General features: G+C 38.8%; 1 protein-coding gene and 1 long non-coding RNA gene across 3 annotated transcripts in view; one reads left to right on the top strand and one right to left on the bottom strand.

Annotated features, from left to right (window-relative positions):
• ZEB2 (zinc finger E-box binding homeobox 2) overlaps positions 1-12,139 on the bottom strand; it is a 106,198-nt gene that overhangs the window by 84,279 nt on the left and 9,780 nt on the right. Inside the window, exon 3 of one of the 2 annotated variants that reach the window (XM_075180931.1) lies at positions 4,355-4,450. The exons of the other annotated variant lie outside the window; for it this stretch is intronic. Within the exon in view, the coding sequence (XP_075037032.1) occupies positions 4,355-4,450 (96 nt within the window). The remainder of the gene's footprint in view (positions 1-4,354; positions 4,451-12,139) is intronic. 2 annotated transcript variants of the gene reach the window in all.
• LOC142098241 (uncharacterized) lies at positions 7,610-10,668 on the top strand. The gene is made up of 3 exons (XR_012678314.1): positions 7,610-7,724; positions 7,951-8,087; positions 8,364-10,668. It is a non-coding gene; the product is annotated as an uncharacterized LOC142098241 (long non-coding RNA).

Genomic DNA, 12,139 nt, shown 5'->3' with positions numbered 1-12,139 from the left:
GAATTTCTAAAAGAAAGGGGAATTAATGAAATCGCCTAAAGTAGGGCGAGCACTGACACAGAATCGTACCTCTGCTTTGGAGTCTAATACAGGCCCAATTATGTCCTAATGAAAAGAATATATAATCACACTGCGCCGGTAGATCACAATCTCCATCACACATTAATGCCGTTGAGTTCTAGGATATTTTCTCTTTTCTGCAAATTCTGCCCTTTGCTTTCGGTTCCGCAGATGTACAAGCAACGTTCAGCGAGGAACAAAGACGGCACATTTTAACACAAATCTGAGCCTTTGTAATGAGCTATGCAGTACAGCTGTAAGTACAGCTGTAATTTACAAACAAAAAAAATGTTCTTTAAATGTCCAGCTGGCCTTTCACTTTAATAAAATTGACATATTGATTCTTTTGAATTTACAGATGCCTGATTCATAAACTCTATCTGCAAAAGCCTAGACATCTTCAGAGCGGTGTCATTTTTTTTTTTTCTCTCCCTCTCTCTCTCTCTCTCTCTCTCCAAATGGATCAATTATGTGCTCACGTAATCCTGTTACCTGTGAAATCCATTGCATACTTTTCCCATTTGCCTCAGCTCCCTGGCGGACAAACCAGCATTATGTACGCATAAACAAACACAGCATTTCCCAGATATTAGGAATTGTTTTCAAACTGGAAAGCTGTCTCCTGGGTCATTCTCCAAATCATAGATAGTATTTCTCTTCCTTCATGTAACCGCGGTGTGCAAGATAAATAAATAACTGCAATGTTATGGCTTCTCGAGGGAATTGTCTATTTATCTTCAAGGCCGTTCCCCCCCCCCCCCCCCCTCCCATTCCAAGAATTATTTCGCTACTTTCTATAAGTACCTGTACATTAGTCCCTAACCACGATCTCGCATATTTTAACCTGGTGTTCGCCAGTGCTAGGCAGCTTTCTTACCCCTAATGAGACATCTCAGCCATTAATAGACCACGAATGCTCAGCCAGAAGAAAGGTTCCAAGCTTCCTGAGGAATCATAAAGGGCCCAGTTTCTTTCGGTCACAAGAGAATTTAGAAGGAAGTCTTTGTGTGTTGCCTAATGCTGCGACTTATAAAGACTTATAAAGACTCAATATTGCACAGTGGAAGGGACAGCAATGTTAGTATGATTGGGTAATATATAATGGACCTCATTTAGAGTCGGACGCAAAGTCTGTTTTAGGCGCATCCAACAAAAAAAACACTACCACGCATGTGCGGAAAGCACCAAATCCGCCTGCATCTTGGACGCAATTAACACTTGCGACAGCTTGCGACTCACTACGAGAGAATGGGAGGAACGTGGAATTGTGAAGGCGTGACCATGTAAATACATCCTAGTTGCAGTGAGGCGCAGACGCAACACACGTCAAAACAGGGCGAAAGCTGTGCGGCAGGAATTAGGTGGCGCAAGCGTTAGCGAGCTGCAGGAACTGCTCGCAGCTCCATAGGGTATTAAGAGTGGGACACAACTGTGGTTGCTTGCCACTGGAAATACCCTACCAAGCTGCGGCACACTCCCACTCCTGCACTTCTTACACAGACTTTGCGTCCGACTCTAAATGAGGTCCAATGTGTTTAACCTTGCTTTCTGGAAACCAATGAAACACATCACGTCAGTGTTGTATAGTGGTACGGGGCACCTCCCAGTAACATGGGAGTCATAATGTTCAGTTCTTCAACAATTTATTCAAGTGGGCCCCATCACCTTTACACCATGGAAGCAGACATTTTGTAGGCGGAGCCAAAATTCAGTCCATCAGTTCATTTGGCGCTAGTGGTATATATCGCTGGGGGTATTAAAAAAAAGTGGGAGTCACCTGTGTAAAATTAAGTAGAGGTGTGTCAGATGGTCATGTCACATGACTATAATGTCAAGCAAGGTATGAATATGTCACAAGACCAAACCCACCAATGTGAAGACGTCTTGTACTGGCAAATGATTGGCTTAGCTACTGGAAAAAAAACGAAACCGCTCTGCTTGCCTTCTACCCTAGACCACTAATTTTAATTTACTGGAAGAAAATAAAAGCCTTCCAAACTATAAGGCACATAATAATGGCACGACGATCCAATCAATTATGTCATACAGTGATGTCATAAAGTGATGTCACACAAACATTTTCCACATTGACGATGGGGAGGGTAAAACATTATACGCATCCATCACCTATAATTAGTACCAAATGAATGCATGTAAAACAGAATGTATCTCTGCTAATACATAAACACACACGGACAGAAAATCAATACGTAGACAATATTCACGGTCAGGAAGAGGTCATAGAATACAATTAATGAAAATATATCCAAGATGATATGGTAGATGTAAAAATGAATATGCATTATATATATATATATATATATATATATATCGATATATGTGCATATATATATACAGTAGATACACACATATATATATATATATATCTCAGTATCGCTTTTTTACCATTGTGTGAATGTCAGTATCTGCACCAAATCTACAAACGGCTGACTTTTCAACGGATATTAAATAAAGTTACAAACGTCCCATTTGTGTTGTTTCCAATGCTAAAAGATGTCTCATCCTCTGTATTAAATTATATTGGCTTATCTGCTTCCAACACAAGCCAGTATCAGACTTTCTGACAGCTACATATTATATAATTGACATTCGCATGTAGGCGGCCCAAACCTGAGCAGTGGGCGTGACTCTGGCCCAGGATGCAATCTGGGCGGAGCCTGTATGTTCTCTCTGGTTTCATGTGGGATTTCCTCCGAGTGCTCAGGTTTTCTCCCAAGTTCCAAAAATATGCTAGTAGGTTAACTGGCCTTTGACTAAATTGCCAAGAATGTGTCTGTGTGCCCCCCCCCCCCCCATAATCTGTAGTTTAGCTTGTGCCTGAATACAATTCAGATTGTACAACACTGCATATTACATTGGTACTTTATAAAGGATAATATCAATGCAGTCTAGTAAAGATGCAGTCAATAGTTTGCAAGTAAATATTCTATTTATTACAACGGGTCTGTAATGTACTATGTCCCATGGTGCCCTCAGGTATAACAACACAGGTACTCTGTGTTCTAGAGTTAGGCCAAATCCAACATTCCAGAATGTCTGGGATTATTTTCAAATTACCTCAATATTTTGCAAACATCTTCACCTGCATGCTGAGAATGGCAAGGAGTGGAAGGTGGCAGTTGTGCATTTTTCCCCCCTCATTCTCTGCTGAATATATTTATAAATTACCTCATCACTGACTGAAATTAACACTGATTCTTACAGGCAATTTCTCAATTTCCAATGCTAATTACATTTTTTTTACTTTTAAATTCTGTACCACCTGTTTTGGGCAAGACATCTTAGGCAGCGAGACCACATTTAATCACAATTTTAATTAACCGCCCCGTAGATGTGGAAAAGAAGCAATTATAATGTAGATGAATGATGATTTTTTTTTCTTTTTTTTTTCGCATGGAATAGTTTTGTTTCCCCCGCATGTTGATTGTCGAACAGCACACAAATACACTAACTGCGCTTTTTTTTGTTTTTTTTTATCATTGTAATTTTATAATTGTTTTTGTTAACAAAAAAAAAAACAGTTTGCGGATAAGTGACATTATCTGTTTGCAAATTGATTGATTTTGTTAACTTGCAGCCTATGAATCTTGAAATGAATTACATTCTATAAATGAAGGATGAGGCCTTCTTCCCGGAATTAAAGTTACTATCTAAATTGACGTCTTTTAAGATAACTATATTTGCTAACGGTCGACAGGCTGCTACTGGCTATCAAAAAATGATTGCATTTTTTTTTAATGACGAAAGAATATATATACGTTTCTACTGCTTTCATTTCTTTGCAAAATTGAGAAACGATATATGAAGTATGACCTAAAACGCTGTAGAGAACTCTCTGAACTGCGGGAATTATTACTAACATATGGGGCCAATACACTTGTATGCTGTTCTACCGGCCTGCCCCATTCATGAGTTATGGCACGTAATGATCTCACAGCTTGCAGGAAAGTTCCACTGAGGTTGATCATCAATACGACCAAGCTTAACTAGTTATCTTACTCAAGAATGAAAATACAGATCCCTTGCTTACAGAGACGTGGAGAGAAGGAAAAAAAACAAAAACGCAGTTGGTGTATTTATAGATTGGGAGACAGATACTGACATGATCCAACAATTAATGTTTCCTCGGGGATGTCAATCTCATAACTCTAATTACAAAAAGATTTATAACAGTTATGATAACCACGGCAAACATTTAAAAAGACATGTCATAACAGAGGGCGATTGTGCACAGGAAAAACTGAAACAACAGTACACTAGGAAAAGGACCTACTATTTCGCGATTCTTTCCTCCTATAAATATTTGGGTGTCGTTCTGGTAGAAGGGGCGGATCTTGCTCATCTCTGTCAATGTGTAATATAAGTCCTCCTTTTTTAAGCAAGGGAGAAAAACAAGGAATGATTCAAACAGCCGAAAGAACATTATTCAAACACACCGAACTACGTACTAGTTTATTTGTTTTTTTTACGACAAGAACATTAATGAGAATCCAGATCCCGGGGAGGCAGGTGATTTTGAACAGGTAAAAACCCTGGTGTATTGTTTTCCGGGAGTCTCCCGCAAAGTTTGCAAAGAGGGCATAAGGTCTTTAGATATATTACACTACTATAAAATTGTTTAATTCACTTGCCACGCAGAACACATATCGAACAATTTACAGATCATGTCGTTTTAAAAAAAATACACATTTCTATTATGAATACATAGTGCTAGATCTCAAATAATGAGCAATGAATCGGTCTTGATTCTGTTTTCTTTTTCCAAAGCCCAGCTCACACTATTTAAATCAGACATTCATAATATATTATAAACATTGCTTGCAACCATTAACTACATCATTACTGTTTGATCACATATAGAATGGAACTTAAGCGAAATATATAAAAAGTCTGAAAAGAGGGAGGACATGCTGTTTTATGTTAACTCTAGAAGATGCGGAGACAACGCTGAACATCTGTCTGTATAACCCTCCTCTGCTAATGGGGTCTGTAGGTTAATACAGTGAAAGGGGTCCAACATTTTCACTTCTTTGATGGGAGAAAAAGAACTAACAAACCACAAATAATTATAACAGTGTCAAAAGAGATGGTTTTGGAAACAGTAAAGAGACAGAAAAAAGCTCATTTTGATAACGTTAACTCCCACTACCATATAGGTTCATTTTATGATATTCAATTATTCTTACTTGGGTGCTACACAACAAAATGAACATTTTTTGGCGTAGCGAGCCAGATGCAATGGACGAAGCAAACAGCAAACCAACACTTTTGCATTTGTCGGCAACTTTGCTAAAGTCACCGACTGCTAGAGTGGGCGTCGAAACCGGCGCCAAAGCTACGTTGGTTACAGGATTGACAGGGGATATGACGAATATCTGGGGGTATATTTACTAAACTGAGAGTTTGAAAAAGTCTATAGCTAGCAATCAGATTCTAGTTATCATTTCTTTTGTACATTCTACAAACAATGACAGTTAGAATCTGATTGGTTGCTATAGGCAACATCTCAACTTTTTCTGCAGTTTAGAAAATACACCCACTGGAGCTAATAAAGGGACAAACCCCCGAATGTTGTCTACTGGTCAAATCTCAACTGTGTTACCAGCAAGTAAGGTTCGTATATTGCTATAGTATCATATCTAGACACAAAAAATAATAAAATTGAAAAAAAGTTTTATGGGATCAGGAGACAACACACAAACACAACACAATCTGAGTGTGATGTATTCCCATTTAGAGGTAAAATAATTTTTTCCCCCGTGTCTTTCTGCTAACATTAACAACAATCCCCTAACACCATATACATGCATCCCTATCCATTTGCATTTATTTGTAAATCATCTCTCTATGATAGAATGCAATTTGAATTATTCTTGTCAGTTTAAAAGTCTAAGCGATTTTCAACGCCTGCAAATACAGCTAACCTTTTTGTGGAAGCTTATAAGCAAATCCACTGTAGAAATAATCACTTCCAACACATGATCAAAGAAAAATAAATCTTTTCGACTAATAAGACTTTTTCAGAAAAAAAAAAAACCCAAAACTGAAATCCCCCCATTTTAAAATGGATAACAGCTCGAAGGCAAGTTGCAATCTATGTTTCCAAAGTTATTGTTTTATTGTTTGTTATATGGAAATCAGAGCGATATTTCAATGCCTGTGTCTCTATCTTAAGACTAAAGTTTTTTGCGTGGAGTATGGAAGAAGCTCATTGTTCCGAACTTAACTTTTAATATTGAGGCATAAACAGAGCATTAAATCAGGGAGGACTGTGACAAGCCCAATATTCAGAAGGATGATGCCAGCACGGCATCTCCATCCCTTTGTTCAAAGCTTAACAAAAATGTGCCGTCACACCATTTAAACTCAACAGGGCCTGTCGAATGGGTATCAACAGATCAGCCAATGGCTGTCACACGCAGGACTAAAAAAAAAAAAAACTATTTGAAAGCAAAGCTTACGTCTGCTGGAGAAGTAACAGAGACTTATTAATCAGACTAATACTTTGCAAAAAAAAAGTGCTTCAAAATTGGAAGTAGACAATAAGGTATTTGGATGAATATTTATAAACTCTTGTTAAAGTAGTAAACATTATAATATTTATTTATGCTCTCCTTATCATTGTTTATGGCAAGAAAGTGTAAACGTTGTCGCTGTCTTTAAAGAAAACGAAAAAAAAAAAAATTGGAGAAGTAATTTTTTTTTTTTGCAAGTTCCTCGGCTCTGCGAGTTTCAGGATATCATTGAACAAACAATAATGTAAACGGTGCAACTATTCAAGGAAGTGTTTATTTTATTTTGGTTTAATTAACTTTACCAAGCTTTCTGTTTTCTTTTCTTATGGAGAAAAGACAAGCTCCCCCCTGCCCTCCCCCCTACAGTAAGATTAACAACCTTTCCCAAAGGTTTGCATCGATTCTACAGAAAGTAAAAACAACCTTTAAGGAACGGTCCAAGGAAAAGCTCTCTGGTTAGACAGACAGAAGTTTCTTTTTCACGTTTACTTATATCGGTGACAATAAATTCAGAAAATAATTTACAGGTCTAGTCTAGACCTTCACTGTCAGTTTTCGAAAACTTGTAACCGAAGTCGACAACGTATTAAAGGCCAATCAGCGCTCGTGAGACGTGAAACCTTTCGTTTGATACTTTGCCTGCACTCCGAGAGTTACCATGGGGTATATTTAAGAAAGCACGGTAGTGCACTATCGTGCACTTACCGTGTAAATTAGGCCATGATGTGCTCTCCGCAAATTTATTAAAGGTGCATCGCAGCAGATATCATGGATATCTGCTGCTTTGCACTCCTGATCGTTTTTGCGAGCAGTCACCATTCAACAGAATGGTGACTGCTCCTGGCCGCAATCTAACAAGTCCCGAAAAAATGTTTTTTTTGGGAACTTATTGTGTCAATGTGAAGCTGGCGTACATCATAGGAAATGCTGGTAAAACTTCTGTTCTTCGTTATGTCCAGCTCTGCTCCGGAGAGCAGAGCTGGACAGCGCATGCGCAGGGAGTGACCTTGTGATCCCTCCCTGTCACAGCCTCAAGCTCTCCGGTCCGGCACATGCGCAGTAGCATGAAGAAGAGCAAGGACACCGAAGAGGAGGAGATCGGGAGACAGCGCGACCGAAGAGGCAGTGGTGAGTATGTTTTTTTTTAACACAGAAACAGCAGTTTTTCGGAACTGCTGTTTCTGTGATCCATTTTTCATAAATTTGAGAAATACATCAATCCTTATCCATGCGATAAGGATTGATAAGTATTTCTCACTTTCCCCGATACATGATAAATGTGCCCCCTAGTCTCTCGCTCAGTCCGATGCTGTCAGTTTACTGCTTACATTTCAGCTGTCTTTCTCTCTCCTAGTCCCTACCCTGTCAGTTTCTGGGCTGCCAATTTCAACTTGAAGCTTGACTGGACTGATCAGATGGAAATACCTCGAGGGAAAACCCCAGAAACTGATGAACAGTTATGTCAAGTCGATTTTGCACCATCGGGAAAAGGTAACCTCTGCGAGAGAAAAACCAACAAGGTTAAAGAGACAGGGGTTTTCGTGTGTAATATCACTGTTCTACATCTTGTTCGCTGTCTCCAATCCCTCAGAAATTGAAACTGTCAGAATTATTCCTAATTGCAGATGCAAAGCTGCCATTAAAAGAGAAACAGAGGCAGAGCTGGCATTAAAAGTAGCAGCCTAATTACTGTAATTTCAAAGGACTATTCTACTTTTCATTTTTTTTTTTTTCTTCTTTTTCTTTCTTTTTCTCCTCTATTTGCAGTTTTACGATAAGTTTGGAGAGATATCCGCTACGTGACGGAAATATCGCCACATCAGATGTAAGGAGCGACAATATCATTGACAGTTTGCATGTGGCGAAATTATAATTTACATTAAAATGACTGCAAAGAACAGAACGTAACATAATAAAAAAAAAGAAAATTATACATATTAAACAAAAAAAAGTTATTGAGCTGATTTTATATTGAGTACCAGCAGGTCACAGCACAGTACAATGCTCGGAAAAAGAGACTATACTGCAAACTCAGATATTTAGAAGGAATGGCTCGGTGGGTAAGAGTGTCGATTGACACCAAGAGATATGCTGAAGACCCTGCATCAAACCCTGGCATCAGCTCCTTGGATCAAGTCATCTTTGTGTCCCAATAATCTTTGTATAGTGGTCTGAGATACATACTATGGTCTTCATTAAATATCAGCAAATTTAAACATTTTATGAAAAAAAAAAAAAATTCTAAAATTCGATGGGAGCCAAAAAATAAATGCTAATTTCTTTTTTCGCCTTTTGGATATAAAGATGCATTTCTTTGTGACGGTATATACTTTATAGTGAGGTGTTGGTGGATTGGGTAGCAATCAAAACGATTTCAGTGGCAGGACAGGCAAGCCAGTGTACTCATTCATCACCCTCATCTCACAGGAGGTGCTTGTAGGACATCAGCGTTTGACAGCTCAGAAACTCTGCCACCATAGCCTTCCTCTCAAAGAATTCACTGACACGTATCATTTGTGGTCTAAACTCACAAGCTTCGGTCACCTCACACTTGTTCACTGTGTTAGTGTTACACTCTATACCTCCTATTGTTGTCTACTGGCTTTAAACCCCAATTTCCTCTTTTTTAAAGGCACAAATATATTGAACTACTTGAAATCATCACTAGATACAACATGATACAGTTGTTTTTTATAACATGTGTTACATATAAAAATATATATTTCTCAGCCTCAAGTTATTTTTTGCAGTAATATACAAGTGTACAATTTCCCTGTGAAACCGTGAGCTCTTGCAAAAGCAAATTTCACTCCATTCTTGTCCAACTAAGTTAGTACATAGTGACCAATGTTGTGTACATAGCCGCTGAATATGTTGGTGCTTTTTTTTTTACGAATAAAAGATGAATACAAATAACACAATCACAACCTACTTTTATCCTGTATGTTTTCAAATGCTTAATTTTACTCAGGTACATTATTTTGATCTCAGAACTTGTCCTGTGAACAATTTGAGCTTTCAGTCTGCAAGTTGAAGGTGATTGATGTGTAACTGAAGACTAATTATAAGAAAGTGGATTGGATGCCCTCATTACCTGGAGAACATTTTAGTTAAAAGTAAATGTCCGGTATGGAAGCCATACACGGCTTATAAACCTCCTCATTAATTACTAAGTCAGTTTAAAATGTATTTTTGCAAGAAAGGAAAGTTCTTTCAAAATATGGGTGAGCTGTATATAGGGGCAGCTTAAATTAAAACCACACAATCCACACTGTAATTCCAGTATTGCCATTGTATCGTTGTATTATAAAAAGGAATGATCTCTACTATACATCTACACTCCTTATATTCCAAGGTATCTCCCTAAGATCAGTGTACAGACATCAAAACTTGTTCACCTTTGAATATGACCGTATGTGTTTGGCCTGCAGGCTACTGTATGTAAAACTTCAAAATAAAATGTTTTGAGATGATTTATGCAATATATTGTACCTAAAGATACAATCAAAGTATTTAGCAGAACAGTATTTGACTCCAGAGTTCAGGTTCCCCGACCTCCCCTCTTTCACCACCATTTTTTTCCTCTTCTAAAGCACCTTTTGCCTCATGATGAAACCTGATCAATTTCCCTTTTCTATAGAGCCTGAAATGCTTAGACGGGATAGTGCAATCTGAGGACATTGAGCTACGGCCCCCTTTGCCCACCCCTGCAGTAGTTCAAATGGTCTAGACCTCCAAGGAAGAGGATTAGTCCTTAACATAGGCCATCTGCTGCAGTGCATGTTGGGAAATTAATATCGGCTTAACGGTGCTTGCCAAGAGGTTCTGCAGCAGATCATTGAGGCACACTGATCAGAAATTACAGGGAAAATAGGGGCCATATTTGTGTCCCACATGCCATCCCTCTGTTGCCATCAACCAACTAGCCTGTCATAGGCGCTTAGATGCCATGATAAGTTGTGGCGAATGAACTTATGAGGGCTCAGCACGTGCAGTTATATTACCCAAAGCCAGGGCACGACTTAAGATCAGTATAAGATATTCTCCACCAATAGTCTGATTAGCCATATTCTAAAATAAATGCAGTCTAATTCATGCTTATTTTTTTTTTTTTATTTCAGAAGGAATACATTATGCCTGATTGTTCATACGAATAACATAACACTTCATTATTGGATGATTTGACAGATGGTATTTCTGCCAACCAGACAGCCAGTGCCAGCTTGCACAGTGCTGCTGCCGCCCTGGGACTTACAGTGAAGGCACCCAGGAATCAATATTACAGCTGATCTACCTTGTATAAGGGCACATTACCTGGCACTGTGGGAAGAGGGAACACGCTGGGAAGGCATCTAGGAGTTAATACCACTCACTAGCCTTTGTAATTGAAATAAATACCATCAATAAGCAGCTGTTGGAAAAGGCGGGTGATGTCATATAATATTTTAACACTGTTTTTGTGCCCATAATAGTCGTTTGATTTCACAAGATTTTTTATTTTTTTTTGCATGTTTTTATTATTTAACCCTGTTTTGCAACAGAGTCCTGCGCCAATTTAGGTTTCATCATTGCTAGATGCAGTATTTTTAATCTCACAATTGAGGTCATCCAGGAAAAGAGGGATTAGATGACCTTGTAATTCGGACTTTTTATTCTTATAGCGCCAACATTTTTCTGCCACTTGGTACAATCGGGGCAAAACTGGAGCATTCAATGACCCAGAAGGTGAGCCAGTCTTGCTCACAAGAGCTGACCCTCTAACACAACTGCAAATTAACTCTGTCCCTGCCACAGGATCCAACAAAGGTCACATCCCACACAGAAGGCATCAAGCTATACTTTGATATTTCATTGTGACTGTCAGAGCTAGGTGCACAGGAGAGAATATTAGTAGGGGAGGGGGGGTATTTATAACTCTACTGGAAGACTGCTGTATCACCTACAAGAGAAGTTGATCTACACCGCGCTGTCAAATCACCAGGAGGCTGTGACAAAGGGAACTGTGTGTGTGCAAGGTGTAACACCATAACAAACACCTTTAATCCTGTCATGTCTCATAGGCTGAAAATTCACACTTTACTAGCTGCTCCCACAGTGACACTTGCAGTTCCTAACTAAATAAGGAAGTTGTCTTTAAACTCAAAATCAACACCTGTACACACATATTTCAGCCCCTACAAGATTGCTGGGTTATGTTTAACTAAAAGGCAGATAATGGGTTCAGATGAGAGGTGGGATTGCTACATCTTTCACAAATATATATATATATATATATATATATATATATGTAGGGTTACATACAGAAATATCAAGAGTACAAGAATCTATATTCTAGCACTGCATCAGAAATGTGTTAAATCTCTATGTTGCAGAAGGAAAAAGAAATTAGTTATTTTGACATAACCGATGACAGACAGAGAGCAGTGAGTGAAGTTTGTTAGCCCAGAGAAGAGAGAGGGGCTGGCGGGAGGGGGGTCTGGCTTCACCCTGCTGCTCAGACCACATACCCACTGATCTCTCGTGCTTTTCAGGGCTGTCTCTCC

This window comes from Mixophyes fleayi, chromosome 7, assembly GCF_038048845.1.
Source record: "Mixophyes fleayi isolate aMixFle1 chromosome 7, aMixFle1.hap1, whole genome shotgun sequence".
In the NCBI taxonomy this organism is placed as follows: Eukaryota; Metazoa; Chordata; class Amphibia; order Anura; family Limnodynastidae; genus Mixophyes; species Mixophyes fleayi.
This window is presented reverse-complemented; position numbering and strand designations above follow the sequence as displayed.